Below are 27509 nucleotides of genomic sequence, written 5' to 3' on the forward strand. Positions count from 1 at the left end.
AGTTATTCCTTTTAAAAAATTTAGACAGGTCAAACTCATTTTTACACCCAACTTTTACCCCTGCCTTCAAAGCAACTCGATAAAAACAAAATTTCTTTCTGATTCATTATTACACTTTAAATTTTTTATATGAAGTTCAAAATATTATTAAAACTTCAAAAAAATCTGTTCCTTTGTTTTTCCAAATTTCTTCAATTTTGTCTATGTATTTTCCTATCATATGATATGATGACTAAATATATTACCCTTTATTTGGATATTAATTTTTTTTAGAGGCACAAAATTGGGACATGTATGAATTTAACATTTGTAACAAAAGTGAGAAATGATTAATCTTAAATTTTATCCTTAATCGGTGGCTAATGCTTGATTAATAATTTAATATCAGTACGTTGTAGTTAAACACACACTATGTCTAAAATCTTCCCATAATTTTTTTTTATAAACATTTATGTCTTCTGCATAGGTAACATTCGTTTAATAAAGATACAAATTTGATATGATTCATCGATAGTTATATATATATATATGTGTAAAACGAGAACTCAAAATGGGACCAAATGAAATAATTAAAAGTATCGAGGATAAATCTAAGAAGTCTAAACTATGAGAGTACTGAAATGTAAATTTGACCTATGCCACCGCAATTCTACAATTTTTCTTGCCGATAATAATAATAAAAATAAATGGTATAAGATAAATGAAAACGAAAATGGGGGTAAATTTGCGGGCGTAGGGTTTCTTCTTGATGATCGAGAGAATCAGTCATACAATACCCTGTAGTGTTATTTGCTATAATAAAAAGTGAATTTTGATCGGAATATTTCTGAATTAATCGGAAAACATGTGGCATGAGGCTCGGAAGTCGGAGAAGAAGGTGCACGATATGATGGACGCAGCTCGGAAGCGGGCTCAGCGCCGAGCGATATACCTGGCTAAGCGGCGCGGCGACCCTCAGCAGTCAATCCAGGCTGTTGGATCTCGCTGCCGCATCTACCGCGATGATGCACTCTACCAAGCCACCCAGGATCAGCAAGGCTTGTACGGCTTCTCGTTTTTATTCTGTTAATTTCATTTTTCCTCTTTTCCAATGGAATACATTTTTTGTAATTTGAAGGCCATGTCAATCAAGGGAACAATTTATTTTTTTTAAAAATAGTTTAGTATTTTGAACAACATTGATGGAGAATTTTTCATGTAATCGCGAGAATGGTGTTTGGATTGTTGGCTGTGAATCAATAATTCTGATTGTTCTTAATTTTCTCTTGATTATAGCTGCTTTTGTAGCTCTTCATATGTGATTTTTCAATTTGGATAATCGCATTCTCTCGTTAAGTTTGAGGTAACCACTTTGCCATGTATCAGGATACCTTGGAATGGGAAGCAAGATATTTTAATTGACAGGTATTTTTATTCTTAACTGCATTTCGATGGGGGAATCGCAGAAAATATTTAAAGTGATGAAATTAACAGTGATTTAACTGCTTTACTTATTGACGACACTTGTGTTGTCCTCTTTACAGATTCGACGGCCGTGCCCTTCTCGACTTTATTCGTGATACCAGTTCCCGACGATCTCGATGCCTTGATAAAACTGAAGAAGAAGAAGAGCTAGAGGAGTTTGTTAATTTTGAGCGTTATCGGGATTTAATTAAGCATCGCCGTAGAGGATGTCGGTACTTTTTTTGCTTTTTACGTGTCTATTGTGTGATTTATTGTGTATAATCTCTATTTGACGATGTCATGATTTTTTGTCATACAATTATCATTGTTGAATTGTATGGTTGTGATTAATCACTACTTTTTAGTATTAACAAGAAGTTTGTCAGTTACTGACGAGGATGGGCTGCAACATGTTAACCTAGAGATGGAGGCTAAAATTACAGCATTTTTCAGATCATCAGACAGGTTAGATTTTCTTATAACATTACTTTTAGTGTTGAAATTTTATTTTCTGGCTAAATGCACCGTAATTTTATATTGCTAATACCGAAATTGGACACATGCATACTCTTACATACTTTAGAATGCCACATTGTGTGTTTTGGTGTGATATTTCATGTTTCGTATCGTGCTACTTCTTCCTGTTTCAGTTTCATGTCTGTCGGTGCAGGATGCTTCTTGATGTTTTCTTTCTGTAGTAAGATTGGCTTATATTCAGATCATTCTCTTTTTTATTTGCCTGTAATTAATCTCTATGTTTGCCCTTTTAACCTGCTCATGGAATCCGTGGTTGCAGTAGATCTCATGCAGCTCAGCCTCAACCTAGCAAAGGGTCCTATTCGCAAGTTGGTTTCTCATATGATGGTGAAGGAAAGGAAGATACTCAAAATTCCGATAGTGAAGAAGAGGACTACAAAGAGGATAATGAAGAAGAAGATTTTAACAGTGACGACAGTAATGATGAAGTAATGGAATCAATTGCAAAAGAGTTTGGAGTAAAGAGATACGGATGGCTTTTATATATGGATAAAAAAGCTAAGGAGGAGAAAAGGAGGCAAAAAGAAATCATCAAAGGAGATCCTGCAATTGTAAGTTTGCATGTCGTTTGGATTTGAAATATGGCTCAATGAGGTTAGAAAAGATATTTATGATTCATACCGATCTATATTACCTCTACTTAAGCGGAAGCTAAGTCGCAAAGAAAGAAGGAAAGCTTCTCAGATAGAAAGAGAGAGGGAAAGAGAAGCTGCCAGGAGTAATGGAACAAGATTACTTCGTCATGACCCCTATCGGTGAATGATTGATCCTCCTTTTGATGAATTTACCAGAACATGTGGAGAGCTATTTTCTATAAGAAGTTATTGGTGGTCTTAATACGATATAATCTGATAATTTGCAGGGACTCCAGGCGAAGTCCTACTTATGAAGCTTACTCACGTTCTAAAAGGTCAATATGCTCTCAATTTGTTTTCGTTTCTAAACAAAACAACTGGTAGACTATTCTGAATAATCTGTTTTGGACAGATCAAGGTCTAAATCTCGATCATACTCCCCGCCACAATCAAGGCGCATTTCTCGTGGAGTGAATGCTGATGATACTGCGCGGAGCAAGGATAATGGTCCCAAACTAGAGTATATCACTGAATTTGGGGGCGCTGGTGATGGAGATGAGCCAAAGCGTGAAGGATATTCTCCACCACCTTCTCCACCATCTCAGCTTGATACATCGAACCGGTCGGAGCACTCGACCTTTAATTCTTGCAAAGATAGATTGGACACTCTTTACTCTGCTGCAGCTTAGCCTCCATTTTGTTATCGGAGCCAAACTTTTGTGGTGTATAATAAATCATATTTTAGGTTACGAGCATAACTTCCAGGGCGGATGAGGGAAGGAAGCTTCTTTTTTGGAGCTCTTGTTTCCCTGCGTTGGACTTTATGATTGCATCTGAGCTGGTGGAAGTCGCATAAAGTGTTTCTAATGCTTATGCTTTCATGCAGGCCATCATCCGGTCGCATACTTGAGGCCCTCCATATAGACCCTGCATCTGGAGTGTCTCTTGAGAAAGATAAAAGCACCTTGCTGTTGAAAACACCAAGGTAGCACTTGATTTTTGTAGTACGCATTATATTTTTTTTATATAGGTATTGTATTTTATTGTAAGGTTTATGAGGATTGGTTGACATTTCTTATCATGGTTTCCTTTCTAGTTTATTTTACTCTTATTCTCTTGGCAGTACGTCCTCTGCAATATCAAAATTGAGCAAGGCAACAAGCAGCAGCAATCTCTCTAAACAACAGGCGGACAAAAAGGAAACTCCTCAAGAACGACTTAAACGGATCATGGAGAAACAACTAAACAAACAAAGTATATTTGCTTGATGTTTATTCCAGAACTGAAGCACCCAATCCATTCATCTGCTGCCATATGCTGTCAAAATAGACAACTAGGAGTCTAGGATATCTTTTTCTGAAGTCACTGACTTTTGGTTATGTGACTCTATAATTAATGTCATAAAATGTGGTGTCATTGTTTTTTTTTTTTTTGCAGTTAAAAAAGATACCGCCACTGAGATGGCTAAGAAACGAGAGCTAGAAAAGCAAAGGCTCGAAAAACTTGGGGAAACAAATCGAATTAGTCAATATCAACGCCGAAGCCGAAGCCGAAGTAGAAGTTACAGCCGCTCGCCTAAGTATATACTGGTTTCTCAGTTTTGTATGAATGTTACTAGAATTCCATATTTGTAGTATGTTGGAGTCAGTTAATCTCTTGCCCAGCTGTATCTGTGGAAACCAAATTCCATTGGGAGTTTCTTTTTCGCTTCACTTGTGTCATGACACCTTTATATTTTCACAGTAAGAGCAGACAGAACTAGTTTTACATATAGGCATGGATAATTTTGATATTTGTCATTTGTGTAAAATTTAATGTGATTCATTTAAACCTACTATCGTTTCAACAACTGTAGAATGATCACATCTTATTAAGGCTGATTTGTTTATATAAAGAGTTCAATTTTATGTGCTTGATGCAGAAGGTACAGAGACAGCCGTAGTCCAAGCAGGAGTAAAACTGCACATAGATATCATTCACGTTCTAGCTCCCAGTCGAGCTCTCGCTCCTACTCTCCTCGGTAAAATATTTTAGTCTTAGGTTGTAAGGCATCACAGGATCTGGTATCTTGGTTACTTATGGCTTCATATTGCAGGGGAAGAAGGCAGTCAAGATATTAAATGGCGAGTTCTGCAAAGGGCTTTGAAAGAAATTCAGCACCTCCCTGTAATCCATTGAAGTTCACTTCAATGTTTTGTGCTAGTGTGTTTTGGTTCTCTACTGTCTTCTACATTATCCGAAACTGTATGTTGGTTTTTACTATTATCCATGACGACCTTTCTTCAGAAGGAAAATTGTCATGGTTTTACCTTGTTATACTTGTCTTCTTTTCATATTATTGCCATGAATTTATTTAAAATTTTGAAAAATTTGTACGTGTAATGGAAATTGTTGATTCTGATCCGACAAAGCGGTATGACTACTGCCTAATCTGTATTTGGACTTAGCTGCATAACTTGTCCGCAAATGTCTCTATTTCTCATATCAAGTTGCACAATCTGGGTAGCCCAGTTTTATGTCTTTGTGAGGTTCGAATGGATGCTGTTGCATGGAATGGCTAAATTCGAGGTTTGGCTGAAGATTGATGAACATATTTGAGATTCACAGTGACCATGAATTAGTGTGAGTAGGGATGACAATGCCCAGGGCCCATCCTGACTCGTTTAGTAAATAAATATATATTATGTTTATCAAACATATTTATATAAAGAATTTATAAATGTAGATAAAATTATTAATGACGGTATATTCAGTTATGTCTTTATAAAAATATAACATAATATTTTTTTTATTTGGAGATAATTATTCAAATTTTAAGCGATTTATCATCTTGTGGTACTTTTAGTATACCTAACTATGTTCGATGAGAGAGAACATTGTTCAGTTACATGAGAGAAAATTTTATGATTGAGACAAATTACTGGTTAGTTAATTCGAATTTTATATAAGAAAATAGAGTAGGTTTTTTGTCAGACGGTCTCACGAATCTTTATCTGTAAGACCGGTCAATTCCACTGATATTCACAATAAAAATTAATACTCTTAGCATAAAAAATAATAATTTTCATGGATGACTCAAATAATAGATCCATCTCACAAAATACGACATGTGACTCCGTGAGACCATCTCACACAAGTTTTTGAAAAAAAAAATATTTAATATGTATTTTTTAGGGAAGTTGATGAAATATCCCCAATCAAAACATTTATTTGGGTTCACTCACTACCCACAAAATTGTGTTACTATGTCATACAAAATGTGGTACATTTCATGTGGAAATGTGATATACTTCATGTGGAAATGTGGTACTAAAAAAGTACCTAAAGACTGAACACAACAAAAATCGACGGCTGAGAACTGAAGGCCAAATTACCGTAATTTTTATCCGACTCTTGTGAAAACAGTAAGTATCGAAATATATCATTAGTACAACTGTTAGTTGATTTCACCACTTTCACGTGAAAAGTTTAAAAAGTACGAAACCTTTGAAAAATGTCAACACACACACATATATATATATAGATCATTATCAAATACATTTAACCATTTAATTTTTTAAAAAAAAAATCGAGTGTATTACCTAATTTATAAGGTTTATGTCTTATTTTTAAACACAGAGCTTTAGATGTAATCGATTTTAAAGAAAATTATTTATCGCATTTTGGAACTTTTATAAGGGACGCCACTGAAATTTTCCCTACAATTGTTTGATACGAGTCTTTCAAAAATTTACGTACACGTATTTCTTCTTTGTTGCCTTTGCTTTAAAAAGGGGAATCGACTCGAGCAGGAAGAGGATGGGTTTTCCTTCAAATTATGAAAGAATGATTGAAATAGTAATTGATTATTTTTTTAGCTAACTTTTTTGTTTACCCTTTTCCACGAAAGTCCAAAATCATATAGGAGAAGAGTGAGTCTCAAGTGAGACCGTCTCACAGATTCTAATCTGTGAGACGGGTTAATCCTATCCATATTCACAATAAAAAGTAATATTTTTTCATGAATGACCCAAATAAGAGATCCGTCTCACAAATACGACCCGTGAGACCGTCTCACACAAGTTTTTGACATAGGGAGAACATATGCCGATTTTATTATTAATATAGAATAACTACTCAAATTTATCTTTATTATTTATTACTCATTTACTAACTAAATTTATATAATAACGAAACTTTTTTATAATTTCTAAAATACTATTAAATATATATATATATATATATATATATATATATATATATATATATGCATTTCTAAATTTTGTGTTGCCAAGGGAATCCCGTGCATCTCACGGTTGTCCTCTTTGATTATTCTCTCTCAAAATTAAGGCTTAGCACTAATATTATTGCTTTGTTCCATCCCTTTGTCTCCATAATTTTGGTGCTTTTTTATTCGTCTTTCATTTTTTTTATTGGTATTTATTTTTTAAAATGGAATAATTATCTTCCTTAGGTTTAGATGAGATTTAAAAGTATAAAAATTATTTTTTAATATGTTTACATGCATTTACATGATGCGTGGATCTCATGTGAGATCGTCTCACGAATCTTAATTTGTGAGACGGGTCAATTTTACTCATATTCACAATAAAAAGTAATACTCTTTGCATAAAAATTAATACTTTTTAATGGATGACCCAAAAAGAGATCCGTCTCACAAGTACGACCTGTGAGACCGTCTAACTCAAGTTTTTTTCTTATATGATTTGTATATTTAGGATAAGATTGCAATTTTTTATGAGATAATTTTAATTTTTTGTAAAATTAATTATTAATATATGGATAAATTTTAATTACAACTACACATTTAATTGAATGAGATAAAAAGTTGGATTCTTAACCTAATAATTTCCACTCTTTCTTTTCAAGCCTTTTTAGCTTTTAGTTTTAGCTTAGGCTTCTAAACTACCTTTTTCCTCGTAGAGGGCGGCATTCTTGACAATTGACAAGACTCCTCTTGCCATCGATTTTAATTCCTCATTTTATATATATATATATTTAAAATTTTCTCCAATTATTTGCATTTGATTTTCCAAAAATTTGCTTCTACATAACGATTGATCCGACAGAATCGTCCACGTTATAGCTACGGGGTTGTATTCAATGTAAGAGATTTATTGATTTTTAATGATTTTTATAGATTTTAAAAGTCTAGATATATTCAATTAAGATTTTTACATACTCCAAAGAAATCTAGTGGTATTCAAAATAGACTTTCATAGAGTTTTAAAAAGTCAAGTGGTATTCAACATTGACTTTTAAAAACTCTATAAAAGTCTATAGGTATTCAAATTGTCAATAGACTTTTAATAACTTAATGGAATTCATTAACATACAAACATTAAAGCTTAATGTACATATATAAATTGTCAAAACTTGTATTTGGTTCGACACAAAGATTTGGATGGATTTTTAAAACTTCCAACTCATACACAAGCTATTTATTTCTCTCTCTGTCGCTTCACATCGCATCTCTTCTTATCTTCTTTCCTCTCATCTATCTCTATCATTCTCTCAAATTTTCGAAGTGTATCTCTATATATATTTTCATCTTTCCTTTTCAAATTTTTTATTTTTTTGGCTGATTGTTCATTTAATAATTTTTTATTTTAATATCATATGAAATTTTGAATTATAGAATTGATTTTGTGATTTTTAATTTATGATTTATACAAATTAATGTAATATTCGATAATAATAAAAGATGATCCAAAAAATGTCGCTTAATTATTAATAATGAATATTCTTGCAACAAGCATGATTTTTTAAATTCTTTTTAGCATTTTCAATTAATATATAAGCTATAATATTTTATACAAAATTATATCCACACAATATTAAATAATATTCTTTTCACATGTATATTATCAATTCAAAAACAAGATTACAGATTAATCAAATAATGTATTTTAAAAAAATTACAAACATGGATACAAACCCACATATTTATACATGTAAAGATTGAATGATTTAACTTTAAATAAATATATTTATTCATTAATATAAATATTGAAAAATTATTTCAAACTGAATATGTTATATATGTTAATTAATTATTGGTTCAAAAAAATTAATAAAAAATAATATGTTATAATTAAGTACAAAATTTATAAAATTCTATAATAAAAAATAATTCACAAAAGTTTATAAAAATCATGCAAAAAAGTCTACACGAATCCACATAAATATGTAAGAATTTGTTGGAACTTTTCAAGTTCGCAATCTTGATTTTGATGTTAACAAAACTTGTTATTGTGTTTCTAACATATTTACTCAAGTGTGAAGTTGCAAACACAAGAAGCTAGCTGAAACTGAATTTTGCACAAACTGAATTTCTGGTGAGCTTCGGTATTTTGATGATATCTCTCAACTGGATTATCCAAATGACAATCCGCTAACTGGACAGATTAGAAAACTCAATTTGGAACAAATCGTATTTCACGTCAGTTGGGCAAAATCGGATTTTATCATGGTCTAACTGATCGCTCAATTACCGAACTGATCACACGAAAACAGCAATCAGTTGTGTTTGAGCAGCTGTCGTATTTTGGTCATATCTCTCAGCTCGGTTATTGAAACGAAGCGATTCAGTATGCGTTAGAAAGCTAAGACAAAGATCTACAAATCATTCTTATAAGTCAAAGTCTGAATTGAAGCTTAAGATGCTGATAAATGACGAAGAAGCTACCGGTTCTGCACAAACTGAAATCAGCTAGACTGATTTCAGCAAACCTGCTGAAACTGAACCAACTGCTGACCAGTTGCTGACCAACTGAAACTGAACCAGCTGCTAACCAACTGAAACTGAACCAGTCCAACTGAATGACCAGTTGAGTTGACCAGTTGACCAGAGTTAACCAGTCGGGAAAATGTCCAGCAAGCTGAATTTGACCGTTGCAATCTCGGAAACAGTACAGAAACATTCCAACGGTCATATTCTTGTGTCTAACGTATATATCATTGTTGGAGCCTATAAATACAACATCTTGAAGATCAAACAAGAGCTTTTGAAGGGGATTCAAAGCATGGGCAGTTAACATGAAGAAATTAGCTAGTTGAGAGCACAAGCCCTTGTGTGAGGATACATTTGAGATGTACACTGTAACTAATATATTCCTCACACACAATCACTCACATATATATAAGAGAGTTGAAGTTCAAAGATTAGTTGAGTGAGTCTTGCACAAAGACGTAAAACTTGTGTATGTAGTCTTTGCATATGGGACATTAAACAATATGCTGATTGTGAGGTGCTGCCTACAATCTTGAGTGCTAGGAGTTCTAGTTGGGTGATGCCCTTCCGGATCGGGTTTGTACAAAGAGTTGTATGAATCAAAGTCTTCTAGTGGATCCTTCCCAAGGGGAAGAAGAGGTGACATAGGAGTGTTTGAAATCTCCGAACATCCATAAACAAATTCGTGTCTATTTGTTTATTGCATTTACTTATCATTTTCATAGTTTTAAAGAGCATTGTTGAAGCATTTTATGTGTTTTTCAAATACCAAAATATTGCATATCAAGTGTTTGATAAAATGCTTCAACTGAAATACTTTTACTCATTCAACTTGCATATATCTTAAATGGTTTACAAAATATTTAGTCGGTTTCTACGAAGGATTATTTCGAGTATCTTCCGCTTGGTTTTTAACCAAACTCGATTTAATTCATCGGTGTTCAATATTTCAAGAACCGAGCTATTGTAGCTCAACGGTGATCCCCCTAACCGATCCCAACAGAATTCATAAAAGTCAATAAAAATCTATCAAATCTATAAAAATCTATCATTTGAAAAAGTTATTAAAAGTCATCAAAACTCTGAATTGAATACACCTCACTAAGTGTCAATTCCTGCTCAATATGTTGTGGATTAAGTGTGTATGAATAAGAGTAATTTTGTGATTGGTGATCTTTTGGAAAATTCTTGTACGTCAAGTTGTTGATGTTAGGTGGACCGTAAAAGAATGACACTAGACTTTAACGAATAATATTATTTTTGTTTGGGACAGTATCCAAGATAAAGCAAGAAAAGACTAAAATCTAAATGATACGAGACACTACAAGTAGATAAACACACATCTCTCTTGACTCATGGCCTGACAGCTTTACTCATCAGCACTCACGCAGGTGCATTGTGCACATATATAAGGAAATAAAATTGTGTCTTAAATAACGACTATAATTTTTGGCCTAATGGTAATCATTTGATGATAAGACAAGAAAAATTCGAATTTGAATTCACATTACATATATATAATTTTAGAAAAAATGATTCTATATTCTCAAAAATTATACGAAACTGGGAATAGATTGAGCCAACAACATTGCAAGAAAAGTTTCGATCCTGGGTGTGGGAGCAGTGCCCACACCCAGGATCAATGGCTGGGATTCCATTTCATGGGGAAAAAATTTTTAAAAAAAAATAAAAATTGTGTCAGAAAAAATTCTGGCCCTTGGATGTACACTGCAGGTACTGCCTGCAGGGGTAGGAAGGAATAAACCAACTAGGACCACTATATAAATGGAGATTGATGGGAATTATACATAATCTTGGCCGGAAAAGTTACATGTTATAATTATTGAAAAAATCACATATTTTTTGTTTGAAATGTAATTGATTTACATAAATATACATATATCAAGGTTTTTAAATAAATAATTTTCGTGTTTGGTACCTATTAGGCATCATTTTTTTATGTAGCTTTACACCTACAAATCCAAACTTCGATTCAATGATCATTCCTTTTGATATAAATAAAATAAAAAATGTTATAATATATTGTTACTTTTTCTATTACCTTATTAAAAGAATGAATTTATGTACTCCCAAATCTTCATCAATGCAGATAAAAATAGAGAAAATGAATATCTAACCTCTTTTTGGAAACTACTTTAGATTAGGCTTTAATGATCCATTGTTCCTCAACATGGGATGGTCGATCGTGGATATCTCATGAATTAGCAAATCATGCCCATTTTATGAATCTTTCTTTTTTTTAATTGGAACGGGTCTCTTGTGAAACGGTCTCACGAATCTTTATCTGTGAGATGGTCTCACGAATCTTTATCTGTGAGATAGATCAACTCTATCGATATTCACAATAAAAAGTAGACAAAAACTTGTGTGAGACGGTCTCACGGGTCGTATTCGTGAGGCGATCTCTTATTTGGGTCATCCATGAAAAAGTATTACTTTTTATGCTAAGATTATTACTTTTTATTATGAATATGGGTAGGGTTGACCCGTCTCACAGATTAAGATTCGTGATACGGTCTCACATGAGACCACTCCTAAAAAGTAATACTTTTAGTATAAAAAATAATATTTTTTTATGGATGACCAAATAAGATATCTGTCTCACAAAATACAATTCGTAAGACTATCTCACACAAGTTTTTGTTTTCTAATGGTGGATATTTTCTCTCTTTTTTTATAAATGATTTGAATAATAAAGACATAACCACGAAATTAATACAATTTTTTACGAGTATTTTATAACCGCTAAAGATATAAAGGTGAATTGTTATTAATACAATTTTTTACGAGTATTTTATAACCGCTAAAGATATAAAGGTGAAATTAACAATTTTTGTCAGTATATCGAGATAGGCTCCAAAAAATGTTTTTTTTTTTAAAGTTGAAAATTAATGAAGACTTATTCTCGATAAACTTTCTCGCAAGAAAAATTAAATGGATTTTATCACTTAAGGTAAAATTAATTAAATATACTAATCAGGAAAATTCAGTTAATACTTTTGTATTTATTGATTGATAAAATTAAGCGTATTTTTTTATTATTGAAAAAGTTTTAACCATGAGAATTGGCATTGCCACTTGAGGAAATGTGTTAAATCATAGACAGAACTGATTTGTCATTATTATCATTACGTCCAATTTTATCCAAAGCACACAAAGTTGTCCATTTAATTTCATGAATTAAATTCAGTTTATATATATATATATATATATATATATATATATATAATTTTGTTCGTGTGTTTGTGTAGTTAGCAATCACACCGAACTGAATTTATTATGAAAATTTAATGTCAGAAGGAGTGACCTCAATCTTTGAACTTATTTTTTGCATCATGAAAGCTCGACCCATCAGTGGACGAACATATTATGGGTGTGGCGGAGGAAGACAACTTGTTTATGGTGTCGGAATGGGCGGTCTCGGTCGTTCACAACCAGCCCCACCGTGTCGGGTGGCACTTGGACGAGAATACGACCTGATATTATCTGTATTAAATTTTCATACTCATTATATTTATTTTCAGACAATGTTATATTTTCATTTTTCTTAATTATGTTATCCAAAATATATAAGGAGACAGAAAGGTATACTAAGATGTGCTTCGATGATGAACTTGGACGTTTGTTACCATGATACAAGACAGAGTAACGAGAAAGGAGCAGCAGCCGGGATAACAAAACAAGCACAACTTCGAAAATATCAGAATGTATGAGAGTGTGTTGGGTGTATATGAAGGACTTGAGGCTGCCCCTATATATAGGCACTCTGGTTCCATATGGACAGTCACGGTTGGCTATCTGAAAGGCCAAAGATCAGTCCAGCTGGAGCACCAAAAGTCAGTCCAGCTGGAGCACCAAAGGTCATTTCAGCTGAAATACCAAAGGTCTTGGTCCATAATATAAATTTTCGAAAATAAAAATAGCAAAAACCAGGTGAACCTTGGTGGGAAATTTTGCCTTGATCGGTCCGACATTCGACGCATCCAGGTCGCGCTCGTACGCTTGCACACAAGTCAAGCTTTTTTCCACTGCAAATCGGGCCCATGATTTGCACCCCCTGCGCCTGTGTGCTCGAGAGAGAGCCTCTTGACCAATCATTGTTACACATCCATAATGTGCAACTCAATATAAGCTCACCAATGCTATGTTTATTTTCCCATGTGGGACATTTTTCACTTACCAACTATTGGGCATTGCTTGTCCAACTTCTCATTCAATTGATACAAGCCCAATAGGCCTCTTAGTCCAACAATTACCATTGTCAGTGATTACTACACTGACACTCACATATTAAATGTAAAGTTTTGATATATTTTATTATATTCAATAATTGTGTATCATCTCATCAATGCTCACATACATATGTACGGTGGGTATACAACATATCAAAACTATATATATATATATATATATATATATATATATATATATATATATATATATATATATATGTGTGTGTGTGTGTGTGTGTGTGTGTGCGCACGTGCACGCGTGTGCGGGAGGGTTAAATTGGTTGGCTTTCTTTTGTATTATAAATAATTGAATAAAATACAATAAATCATATAACTAGATTCATGTATTGTTTTCTGACATGTGAAATACTGGTAAAAAAATTTATTTAATTGTTCTCAAGTGTCGCGTGAAATTGTGGCGGTTTAGCTTGATGATCATCATGGGAACGAAGTGATCCTTTGCACTTTGTACATTTTTTAGAATGACCAGGTACATTCCAATTATTTTTTTTTACATAAGTTTTTATATAATACAATTTCAGGCCATAATTAATTTTTTTTAGAAAAATCGAATTAGAAGAGAAGCGATAAGAAGTTGACGATATTTGATCGTCAATGTTTTTTTTATCGATGATATCAAAGTTAGTTACAAATTGCAGAAGTAAAAAATTTCATGGATAAAAAATATTTATACTAAAAATTTTGTTCAACCATCAAAGGCTTTTTTTAGGCTTTGGGATGGCTTTATTTAATGTAAAATCTCGTGACTCACTCTTTATTATTTATTTGGTGTTTAAATTTAAATTCAAGAGATTGTATATTTATAGAATATGTCTTTTATGAGTCGGTCTTATGAATCTTTATCTGTGAGACAGGTCAACCCTATCAACACTCACAATAACAAGTATTAATTTTTCATGAATGACCCAAATTAGATACTCGTATCACAAAATACAACTCGTGAGACCGTCTCACATAAGATTTTGTCTTTATATGTGGAGAACAATGTATTATCTTTATCAAGGATAGATTTATATTCGAAATTAGTTAGGTTAAATTAAATGATAGTCTCTCATCTTCATTAATTGTCTTTCATTTGAAGAAATCATGTCAGTAATTCTGTATAACTCCAAATAAATTCACTATGACATAAATTTAAAGAGTGAGTCTCATGTGAGACCGTCTCACGGGTCATAATCCGTGAGACGGGTCAACCCTACCCATATTCACAATAAAAAGTAATACTCTTAGCATAAAAAGTAATACTTTTTCATGGGTGACCCAAATAAGAGATCCGTCTCACAAATACGACCCGTGAGACCATCTCAGTCAAGTTTTTGTCAAATTTAAATATATCCGCCCTTATATAAACTTAAAAATAACGAATAAGTAAATTTATATTTAAAAGTTGCAAAACTTTTGGAAAGCAGTGGAATTTTACCACTTTTAGACCCAACATTATCTCCATTCACAATCCACTACGATCAAATTTTTATTATTTTGTTTTGCCACCAATCTTTTGGCCCGGCAGCAAAAGAAGGAGATTTCAAGATTCTCATTCTTAGAACATACAAAATTTTCCGTAAAACAGTCTTATGAATTGATTTTGTTAAACAGCTTTTCGAATCCACCCAACTAATAAAATAATATTATTTTTATGATAAATATGAATCATCAGGTTGACTCGTGAGACTTGAAGAATTGTGATCGGTTGAATGATGATGAATATGTTGGATAAATGAATAATGAAGAGTGAGGAGTTGTAAAGGGAAGTGGGATGTCTTAATGTGGCTTGTCCCACATTGAGAAAATCACCAAATGAAGTTTCCCTAATAAGCTCCAAGTTGAGACAAGGGTTTGGGACCCAAGGGGTACCAGAAGTTTTTAGAAGGGGAAAGACGCTAATAGGCTGCGTCTCGGTGGAACACACGCGCTCGTCTTGTCTCGGGTCGGGTCGGTGCTGTGCGGTGCGGTGCGGTCTTTGACCAAAGTTAATCTTTTTACACCAAATTTATTTGGAAATAATGCACAACAGAGTGCATGGTGCACGCACTTGGGCAGAACTGGGCGCGCGGTGGCGCCACATCCCGCGCGGATGCGCGCATGTCACTGGAATTCGAGCATCGGGCCAGAACTGGGCGCGCGGCCGCGCAGCTTCTCGCGCGGGCGCACGCGCCCTACTGTGCAATGCGCGCATTGAGACAGTGCGTTGCGCGCGGCCGCGCGTGTTGTCGCGCGGCAGCGCGCGCTGCACTGTTTCAGAAGAACATGCGCGTCCATTGGCTTCTAAACATCCGTTCATGGCTGCGTTTCCACCAAACCTTGTGTCCTTTGCCTAAAAATGTGTCTCTTCTGCGCATCCGATCTGGAGAAACATGTCTCTTCAAAGCAACCAGTGATCATCTATAAATAATCCTTCAAATCATATTCAAAGGCTGCTGAATCATTTTGCTTTGCTGCATATTTCTTGACATTTTGCTGCACAATTTCGGTTCATATCCTTGAAAGCAATTGCATATCTTTGTTCGCCTATATCAAGGCTTTGTGGTGCTGCAAAGTTTTGACTTGAAGTCGTTGTATCTTGGGGGCGATTGTCTGAAACGTATAGCACTTTGATACGGGCAATTTCGTCTTGCGGAGAAAGGATCTTCCTTGCCTCGACTAGATCGTTTTGTTGCTGTTGTTCGTGATTCAAGACCAGATTTCAGAAACGCAAAGAAGAGGTAACAACATAATATAACGGCTAAAAATATACTAAAATATTAACATTATTTTCGACTAAATTGAATGGAAAAAATAAATTATTTTACTTAAAAAAAAACGTTAAAAATTAATGTCCAACGACTTGCTCTCCTGTATAATGCTCCCCACTGGCTCTTAGCAGAAAACATCTCTATTGAACACTTTCCCAATTTCTTTCTTCACTAAAAACATACAACCAATCAAACTCTTAAATTAATTAATATTAATCAGTTTAAATGTCTAAGTTTAAGTTATTGATATTCAAGTTTAAGGTATTGATAGAGTTTAGTCAAATGTATAATATGTTCAAATATACAAATAAATAAATATATGTATTATATACATCATTGATGTGACACTTATAGTTATATATTGATGTCATGAAACAAATCCAAATTGCACATCTAATAAATGACTGTCATCTCATTGTTATGTTGTACACCAACCGTGTCAATATTTATACTAATAAATGATGTAATATTCACCTATTGAATGTGACGAAACATATCAAAATTATATATTTAATAAGCGAGTGTCACCTTATTTGTGGATACAAAAGTTGATATAGTTGGTGGACACCATATTAAAACTATATATTAACCATATTTGATTTTTTTATCGATTAATGATGACCTTATAATTCAAGTTTATTTAACAATTTTTTTTTTGAAAAAAAAAAATCAACATTTAATTCAAATCTAAAGTTTGACAATCCTATCAAAATATGACCTACCTCATTTACTCTAAGGCAGCGTTTGGTTTGTAGGATAAAATAAACTAACGATTAGTATGTAAATGATAAAGAAAATATTTGTCGAAGAAATGTAATATATGATGTAAAATAGTATTTTGTTTGGTAAGATTTTTAAGTGTAGGATAATTTTGAATTTTTTAATGAAAGTACTAAATTGCCCTTTCCTTTTTTTTTTCTTTCTTCCACTCCGGCGGTGGCGATTCCGGCATCGGCGGCGACGGTCGGCCGAAGGCAGCGACGCTCGGCCGGAAGCAGAGGTGTATGCCGAAAACGGCGGCGGTTGCGGTGGGGGCCGGCGGTTGCCGACGGTCGGCGGTGGTGGCCGGCGGTCGGCGGTGGTCGGCCTTTGGCGGGGTTGTCGGTGGGCGGTCGGTGGAAGGAACTGGTGGTGAGTTTGAATTTAGGAGAAGGGTAAAATTGGAAAAATATGATGTATTAAGAGTGAGATAAATAATCTTAGGGGGTGAGAAGGTATTATTTTAACCTACCTAATATAATCTAATCATTCATAGGAGGGATTGACTTGGTTAAATAAAAAACGAACCAAACAAGTGATTAGGTAGGTTTAAAAAAAATAAACCTACTTAATATTGCAAACCAAATGCAGCGTAAGTAACAAATATGTACATAAATCAATAAATTTTTATAGGAAACTTTGTTGTAGATTTTAAAATACAACAATAATATTTCACCTAACAATTTTTGAATCAAAACCCTAACACCGCACCACCTCTTCCTCATTTGGTTACCGTTGAAACCATCTTTTTAGAAACATTGACTATTAATGTCATTAATGATATAATATAATATAATAATTTTTTTTATCAATTCTATAAAAAAACCAACACACCCCTGAAACTTATGAAAAATTTAATATATATATATATATAATGTCGGTTATTTTTAGGTTACACGTTAGTTTTGAAATTATAAAATTATTATAAATACATTTTAAAAGATTTTTTCAATTAAAATATGACAAAAAATTGTGTGAGACGGTCTCACGAGTCTTATTTTGTGAGACATATATTTATTTGGACCATCCATGAAAAAGTATCACTTTTTATGCTAAGAATATTACTTTTTATTGTAAATATTGATAAGGTTGAACCGTCTAGACGGTCACACATGAGATTGACTCTTAAAATATATTTGAAATAGTTTAATTTCAAATATAATATATAACATAACTGTAATCATCCTTGTAAATGTAACAAAACTCCAGGCTCAATACTAATACATGTACATATATCTGTCACTTACAGTCATTAAATTTCAACTACATTTAATTTAAAGAAAATATTATATTTATATATATATATATATATATATATATATATATATATATATATATATAATGAAAATACAAATTAGATTACAAAATAATTGGTCACATTAAAATTATTTTACAGAGAGACGCTAGTTGAGCCATATATTATGAGCTTACTAACATATTTGAAATTACAAATTTATTCTTGTATTTTATTTGAATTTTTTTTCAAAATATATTTGAGATAATTTGTCATTTCAAATATACTTTTTATAATATAAATTGTAACCTCGTTATATATATAACATGACCTTAAGAAAATCCCTTAATTTAATCATAATGTTTTAAAATGGGTTTATATATATATATTTTACGAAAATCAAAAGTGAAACTAGGCCCCACATACACAACCATGCTATAAATTCATCATTCTCCGTTTCCCATTCACTTGCAGTCTTTAGCTTCACTCCATCTCCATTTCTCCTGCTTTTTTCTGTCAAAAGAATCACTTCTCCTAGCTCAAAATACCCTTTTCTGTGCATGAATTTTGAGGCTTTTTTGAAGATTGATTGATATTTGAAATTTTGGATTTTTCTTCACATTTTTTTTGTACTGGTTTTTTCAAGCTTCAAGTTGTGATCGAGTGCAAGAAATGGTGGACGTGGATCGAAGGATGACTGCTCTGAACCCAGCACACGTGGCAGGTCTCCGCCGCCTCTCTGCACGGGCTGCCGCTTCTGCTCCCTCGACGCCCCTCCCTCCGCGCAACAGCCTTGTCTCCTTCTCTTCTCTTGCGGATAAAGTCATGACCCATTTGAGAAACTCAGGCATCCGGGTCCAACCTGGGTTGTCCGAGTCAGAGTTCGCATTAGCAGAAGCAGAGTTTGGGTTCGCTTTCCCGCCTGACCTCAAGGCGGTTCTGTCGGCTGGCTTGCCCGTCGCAACTGGCTTCCCGGACTGGCGATCGGCTGGCTCGGGTCGACTCCGTCTCCGCGCCTTAATCGACCTACCCATTGCTTCAGTCTCCTTCCATATAGCTCGAAACGCGTTATGGTCCAAATCGTGGGGGCAGCGTCCCGCCGACCCAGAGAAGGCTCTGAAGATGGCCCGGAACGCCTTGAAACGAGCTCCGCTTTTGATACCTGTTTTCAACCATTGTTATATACCTTGCAGTCCCTGTCTTGCAGGCAACCCCATTTTCTACGTTGATGAGAATAGAATTTTCTGCTGCGGCTCCGATTTATCGGACTTTTTCGATCGCGAATCTTCTCTTTTTCATAAAATATCCGACCCGGATGGTCTCTCCAAGCAAAGATCAATTTCCGAAAAATCGGCGGGATCCTCCACCAACTACTCGAGGAGAAGTTTAGACGCAATCTCCAGCGGACGAGCGCCGAGATGGGTGGAGTTCTGGAGCGACGCCGCGATGGAACGGCGCCGGAGAAACTCGGATTCGTCGTCGTCCTCTTCATCTTCGCCGGACAGATACTTCGACATGCCGAGATCCGAAATCCCAAAATGGATTGACGAGTACGTGACCCGGATGGGATCCAGTTCTGAGAGGAGGTGGATGGACAGAATCCGACGTGTCGGAGATCGTACACGTGTCAGCATCCGGTTTCTTCGATGGCGAGATGGTGATGTTGGACAACCAAGCTGTGCGGGACGCTTTGCTTCTGAAAACGGATCGGTTCTCGGATCTTCTCCGGCAGGCGGGCTGGAGCTCCGAGGAGGTATCCGATGTATTGGGCTTTGATTTTCGTCGGGAGAAGGAGAAGAAACAGGCAAGTAAGCTCTCGCCTGAGTTGATCGAGAGAATCGGGAAACTGGTTGAATTGGTCAACCAGTCATCGTTGTCGTAAATCGAAGATTCCCTCGAGCGCTTTTGTTTCTCTCAACTTTGCAAAACGTATATGGGAATTTGAAAACATTCAAATATAATGGGAGAAATTTATATAAGAAATAATATTATACATTCTATGATTTTACGGGAGAAATTTGTAAAATAAATTTGGTTAATTTTTTTTTTTAAATGCTATCATCAGAAGATAAAAATGTGTGTGAGACGGTTTCACAGGTCGTATTTTGTGAGACAGATATTTTATTTGGGTCATCTTTGAAAAAATATTATTTTTATGCTAAGAGTGATTTATTGTGAATATCGGTATAATTGACTCGTCTCACGGATAAAGATTCGTGAGATCGTCCCACAAGATATCTACTTATCATCAAATGCATTTATACATATTTTTTAAGAAATAGAGGGTGCATGTTATATGTCAAAATGTAATCCTTACTCCCTCTTCACAACATTTAACTGCTATTTATTTAGTTAAGTGATATATTCAAATATTTGTAATTATATTTTAATAAATAATAAAAAATCTGAAACGTAAAAATGAATTTTAATATATGATTGAATGATATGTATAATCTCAATCTCAACGAAACATAGTTGGGAATCGAAGTGAAGAAGAAACGCACGGATGGGGGAAGGGGGTTGTGCTGTGAAAGCGAAACGACGACGTTGGGTGGGGCACCCATTGTTTGTTTGAAATGGAGCGACATGGTGGTCTGACTAGGAGTTTAGCCGGATCGCAGGTTAGTTAATAAAATAATCGTGGTCAAAAAATATTTTCTCATACGTTTAAAGACTATATTTATAAAAAATAAAATTTGACAAATCTTATTCTCCAAATATCCCGGACGGCACATAATTAATCTTTTTTTATTTATTTTAATTATTATTTATAAAATAATATTCTTTGTAAATTTTATTCTATTAGCCCACCAGTAACTACTTTTTCCCGGAACAAATTTTATGAAAATGAGATTGTTTCTTGTTTTCAAATATTTGATTTAAACGGGGGAGTTGGCCAAGATTGGAAGTGGAAGACTGGAAGTTGGTTGGTGGTGTCTTCTTTTGAGATGAAATATCAAGTGAGAAAGGGAAAGGGAAAGTGAAAGATGTGTGCGTTGGAATTTGATCTGTTTTGATATTCCAACGTTTAGCTTTTGCCAGACACAACACCGAGGTAAGGTGAGGTCTAGTTTTCGTTCAGTGGTCCGAAGACAGAATTATTCATTTCTATACCTAAAGTTACTTGGATGTTTGGAAAGACAATATGCTCCATGTTTTTCTATTTCTCTCCAAACATCATGTCAAAATATTAAAAGCAAAAAGTTGTGTGAGACCGTACACGTGTCGTATTTTGTAAGACATATCTCTTATTTGAGTCATCCATGAAAAAATATTACTTTTTATGTTAAATATAGGTAGGATTGACCCGTCTCAAAAATAAAGATTCGTGACAACGTCTCACAATAAACCTACTTAAGATTAAATTGAATGATTACAATTTAACAGTACCCCAAAAAAATCGTTTATATTAATAATAAAATATTTTGAAAATTTATTTCAAAGAGCAGGGGCATATTTTTGTTTGACATCGAGATTGGAATCTTTTGGTAAACAATAATTAAAAGGGTTAAAATAAAAACAAATTCAAGCATGATGATATATATTCGGGTGAGTCTATGCTCCTTCTGAAGCATTACTTTGGGGATCCGGATGCTAATCAAGTTCTTAATCGTCATTGGGATTAATTAATCAATTATAAAACAGGGTCTAAAAATTTTTCTTTTTAAATTGCGGAACGTAGTGAAATAAAACATATATACATCTCAGTATATAAAATACAAATCCTGTATTACAAAACATTTATTCAAACTAGAGTTTAACATCTAATATCAATTGTTCAAACCCTATCTCAGATCAAAGTCCGAAGTCTCCACTCTAACTCGATCTCTCCTCATCTCCTCGACCCTGAACCTGTCCCACCTGTTGTCAAGTACACATACAGACAAGACAACAGCCGGATAAACCGGTGAGAATAACTCCCAGTATAAATCAATGAAACATGCAATCATATAACAAATATAAAACATGTAATCAGGTATCAGATATATGTAACAATCTGAAACATAATCAATAACCCACTGTCAACAATACTCGTAGCTACAAAATTCAGACTAGACTCAATCCTAGTCTAGGGATCCCGATTCCAGAAGTTGGCATGCGTATATCGACTAGCAGTAATAGAAAAGACTCCAGTTCTATCCACGTCGATATGGTATCGATCAACAATAATAGAAAAGACTCCAGTTCTATTCACATCGATACGGTATCGATTACCAGTAATAGAGGAAGCTATTATTCTATCCACATCAATATAGTACCGATTAACAGTAATAGAAGCAACTCTAATTCTATCCACATCGATATGACATCGATTAACAGTAATAGAAGAGCTACTAATCTATCCACATCGATACAATACTGATTAACAGTAATAGAAAAAACCACCATTCTATCCACATCGATAGTCAAACATCCAGTGACAGTCTTTGGCACAACCGCCAATACACCATCTTATGACATCGTGCAATGTGTCCGTGGTGATCCCACCACTAACGGCACTTCTGTCATAAGATTACTCTTCTAATACCTGTAATATATAACTCAAGAAAACAAGTATATAAATCAATCAATGCAAATATCAATGCAATAAAGTAAAGTATGTGATTTAGGGAAACCCAAGTCTAAACCGACTCAAGTCCATCTCCCAATACCACATTGACTTATACCTTTCTCTTCTCGTTCAGAAGTTCGAACGTGTTCGAGTTCGGCTCAAATTCGATAAGTTCGAATACGAATCGAATATTTATCGAGCCGGCTCGAAAAACTCGCGAACATATTCGGTTCGTTTGCAGCCCTAGACTCACCTATATATGTTCATAGGTTGACCGAAATGATTAAATGCCAACGGACGGACAATTTACGCACCATCACTCTGCGACCGACCGTTGGCCTGTTTTCCCCCACCACATTTTACGTGCCCTTCACAGAACATGTAATAAATATTAGCGACAATTCACATGTTCTTTATGAGTGAAATAATGTTAAATAATATATTAAAATATCGAGTGATCTCTCTCTTAGCCTCACACAAATAATCTAGAAAACCAAGCGTATTTTTTTTAAAAAAATTGCAATATTACTCAAGTTCATGAATTCTCACTTTTTTAACACTTCGATGTATGCATCGCACTCTATTTTATGATTTGAATGCATTCCAAATTATTACTTACACAGCTGATTATTTTCAAAAATAAAAATTACTTTCACAAAATATGAGTATGGAACAAACAATTGAATAAATATTCTTTCGCCTAATACATAAGTTGTTCAGTACCAAAATATGTCTACAATTCTCAAGTTCTGGCGCTACCAAAAGATATATATATATATATATATATATATATATATATATATATATATATATATATAATTAATACCTAACGTTTGTTGTTTTACTAAAAGTTATGACTTATGATAATGGTGCAACTCAGATATTTTAAATTATATAACAACACGAGCGCCACGTTCGACCGCTCTCCCACCGGATATAATTATTAATGCACTTTAACAATTTTTTATAAGCAAATAAAATTCACCTTATTGACCAAGCAAATAAAATTCACCGTATAAAGTATAAACAAAAGCAAACAATAAAATCAAATTTATTGAAAACAAAAAAATACAATCATATTTTAACAATTTTTTTTAGTAATGTTAGTAATTTTAGAAGCACGTTGCCTAGTTCGGAACGAATAAGCTCCATATTTTTCTATTTCTCTGCAAAAATCATGTCCAAAATATTACATTGAATTAATACACTTTAACAGTACAAAAAAAAATCGTTTATATTAATAATAAAATATTTTAAAAAATTGACATCGAGATTGGAATCTTTTGAAAAACAATAATTGAATTAAAAGGGTTAAAATAAAGAGTGAGTCTCATGTGAGATCGACGGGTCAACTCTACTTATATTAACAATAAAAAGTAATATTCTTAACATTAAAAAAAATATTATTTTAGATTAGTTTATCAAGTATTAATTTATAGAAATTTTACGATAATCACATTGAAAATGAATAAATAATAATTTATTTATAGTGACCTCTATTCTATTATATAAAAGATGTGGCTGCAGTAAAAAAAAAATAATGAAGTACATGAAAATATTTTATTCCATAATTATCTTTTTACCCACTGTCCTACAAAAAACTCTCCTTAAATTCATCCCTCGTTTAACTCGAAAAAACCAACCTAAATAAACATAATTTTTAAATTGATTCTATCTCTTCTAAATAGAAAACAATTTTATGTTAATTATTCAGTATCTTTCGATCAACTTAAAAAAATTATGACATTGTAAAATTTTACGTTCATGTTATCTTTTAATTTATGTTTATTGTGATTGTTGATGTGTGCGTATTCCACTTTACTTATGGAACTTACTTATTATATTATAATATAATATTGCTTCCAACATGTAGCACACTTGTTTTCCATAATTTTCCGTATATAATTTATCCAATTACTAATAAAAAAATTCAAAAACATCATAAATACTGACAGATGATTAGGGGACTGTGTTAGTAAGAAAATAAATAGCTACAACATTGGTAGTGTTGCACCAAATTATACGTGGGATAGTACATTAATTTAGATTTCATGAGAGAAGGGGCATTAAAGAATCATGTCCCCTGTCGACGGCCGCGGAGGAGGTGGCGTCAACCTCACATGTTCGCCGCAGGGTGGCTGCAAGAAGTGAAATGTTTTGTACACAGTGGAGCAATCAAACATTTCCGTCGAAACCCACATCAAAACGGACCTCTAGTCCCACCAAGAGTCCAAGCTCACAAACCCTAGTCTTTTCATAAATCCGAGCCCACCAAAAGGTCGGGATATCCAAGCCCACCAAAGGGTGGAGAATCCTGATCTAACTAAAAGATATGAAGATATTCTTTGTAACAGATAAAAGCACGACAAATGCGAGATTCGGATAAATATAATCAGGAGAAGGTAAGATATCTCAGCCGCGTAGATAATTTATATTGTTTAACATAAATTTCGAATAAATATCAAGAAGAATTAATACACAAGATCACCTACTCGGGGTTCATGTAAGTTGTAACACCGGGAAGTTGAGCCCGATATAAGAATCTGACTCTCGGATTTGGAGTTGGACGTCTAATTAGAAGAAAACCATTACTTGGGTTGGGCCTGGTTTGAACCCGATTTAACCAAAATCCACAATCATTTGATTTACTATACACACAATTATAATTACATTTTTATTATTATTTCATTTAGCATAAGAATTCATCTAAAAAATTCATCAAACTTAGGGAAGTCAAGTAAATCTTTTTTGAATTGCTAATTAAATGATATGATTTTACAAAATAAAATAAAAAGTTTCGCCAGTAATTTTCCTGAAAAAAGAAGAAGAAATAATTGCATAATAAGAGCATCCGTCGATAAAAAAATCACTATAAGATGATTATTTTATGGGTAATGAAAAAAAACTCAACTGATAAAGAGAGAATGGCCTCGTCGCTTCGGTGAATCACTTGAGCCCTGATAAATTTTTGGTGCCATAGAGCTAGCTTGTATATGTGCTTCTTGAACTACTCGGTTAGCTACGACACTTGACGCATTAGCCCAAGGGCGTCCTGAAATGTTAATGACTGATCAAGTTGATAGTTGGCCAGTCAGACCACGAATGAGTCTGCTTCTCCTCATTGTGTTTGAAACTAATGTGTTCCTACTTTTGTTTAATGGAATGTTGTGTCCGATTTATGCAACACTTATGTTCTTTTATTGCTTTTGTATTTTATATATGACATATGTTGTTTATTAATGCATGTATATAATTTCACCAAAAAAAGAGAAAAGCCAACATTACCGTTTCGAATATTACAATTAATATGTAGTCTGAAACCATACAAGCAATACAAAATAAATGTTGAACGATTTACTTAAATTAAAAGTAGAATACAATACTAATACAAAGTATACAACAATATTCGAGCTACAAACATCCTCCAGTACCGTAATGAGGTCGAATTTTTACTCGTTTTCCTTTACGCCTCAATAAACCAACATGACCCGGAGCAACATCATTTACATTTTCTTCAATTACTTCTTCTTCGTTCATATTTTCTTCTTCTTCGTCTGAATCATCATCATTCACAGTGCCTCTGAATTCGTTGTTTGGTGTTCTCATACACCAAATATCTGAATATCCTGGAAATAGAATTGGTGATATGTTATAATTTGGATTCATCTGATCTGTGTTCCATCCATATCCACCTGTAAGCATATCCGTGAAAGAAGGAATATATGTGTAGTAGCCCGAATCCCAAATTGGGTAATTAACGGATTATTGGTGATTAAGAAGGTTTAATGTGTAATTTTGACCGAGTCATGATCGGACGGACCGAAGATGGTTCGGTAGCAACGAAGTGTTCGGAAGGTCCGAAGTGAGTTCGGTGGATCCGAATATGAGGTGTCAAGAGTCGATGGACACGTGCATGTTCGGACGGTCCGAAGTGTATGATCGGAGGATCCGAACATGAGCTGTCAAGAGCCTATGGACACGTAGAGTTCGGACGTTCCGAAGTGGTGTTCGGAGGATCCGAACATGGCCTATAAATAGTGGTCGGATTTCCTCATTTTGACTCGCCAATTCAGAGAATTCCATAGCATTTCAGTCGTTTCTGACAGGTTCTAGTCTTGTTCCGAGATTTGGGCACTAGCGGGGAGCTGCTGGTCTTGTAGCAGAGCTGTGCTCTAGTTGGGAGCTAGCGGCATCAGCGGGCTAGCGACGGACGAAGGTTTGGAATTTTATCAGTATTTATCTCAGGATTATCTAGTTAAGTCTGGTAGATAAGTTTAGTGATGGTTTTCACTTGATGAATAGGCTTGGATTAGACCTGTTGTCTGGTTGTTCCAGTGGATTAGGATTGCTGTGATAGAGGTACGAAAGTACTATCCGAGATATCCTGGTTGAGTATACATTCTTATATGTGTTGCATGATTATGTGGTGCATTGATATATGTCATATGATGCATGCTATTATGTCACGTTTATTACTGCACGTTGCATTTCATGTTGAGCCGTATTCTCCTTCGAGATAGCCTTTGCTGTTGAGCTGTATCTCTTTCGAGATAAGCTATATCTTGGGGCCGCTCAGCCCTGTCTTGTGGACGCATGGACACCGAGAGTACACAGTGGCCGACGGGTCGGGAGGGCTTCGGTGGTCCGGGACATTTTAGGTCCACGTCTGT

The 27509-nt window shown here is 34.2% G+C and overlaps 1 protein-coding gene and 1 pseudogene across 2 annotated transcripts; both read left to right on the plus strand.

The window, feature by feature from the left end:
- Window positions 1-687: 687 nt before the first annotated feature.
- LOC140841609 (uncharacterized) lies at window positions 688-4871 on the plus strand. 2 transcript variants are annotated; one of them, XM_073209152.1, is made up of 13 exons: window positions 688-1041; window positions 1366-1404; window positions 1524-1672; window positions 1830-1908; window positions 2240-2531; window positions 2626-2735; window positions 2843-2890; window positions 2968-3177; window positions 3442-3540; window positions 3679-3809; window positions 3993-4134; window positions 4477-4575; window positions 4651-4871. In XM_073209152.1, the coding sequence occupies exons 1-13, from the start codon at window positions 845-847 to the stop codon at window positions 4673-4675; spliced, it is 1620 nt and encodes a 539-aa protein (XP_073065253.1). In that variant the 5' UTR covers window positions 688-844; the 3' UTR covers window positions 4676-4871. The 2 variants fall into 2 exon arrangements, with proteins under 2 accessions (XP_073065253.1, XP_073065254.1); XM_073209153.1 differs by having other exon boundaries at window positions 2243-2531.
- A 13870-nt stretch (window positions 4872-18741) lies between these two features.
- LOC140841610 (uncharacterized) lies at window positions 18742-20277 on the plus strand (annotated as a pseudogene).
- Window positions 20278-27509: the final 7232 nt, after the last annotated feature.

The sequence above is a fragment of the Primulina eburnea genome, chromosome 9 (genome assembly GCF_022965805.1).
Source record: "Primulina eburnea isolate SZY01 chromosome 9, ASM2296580v1, whole genome shotgun sequence".
NCBI lineage: Eukaryota > Viridiplantae > Streptophyta > Magnoliopsida > Lamiales > Gesneriaceae > Primulina > Primulina eburnea.

Excerpts from the sequence above, each read along its gene's own strand:
- LOC140841609 (XM_073209152.1), top strand. The coding sequence starts at position 845 with ATGTGGCATGAGGCTCGGAAGTCGGAGAAGAAGGTGCACGATATGATG. Across the intron at positions 1,673-1,829 it reads TAAGCATCGCCGTAGAGGAT|TTACTGACGAGGATGGGCTG; the intron begins GTCGGTACTTTT and ends GAAGTTTGTCAG. Across the intron at positions 3,541-3,678 it reads TTGCTGTTGAAAACACCAAG|TACGTCCTCTGCAATATCAA; the intron begins GTAGCACTTGAT and ends TTCTCTTGGCAG.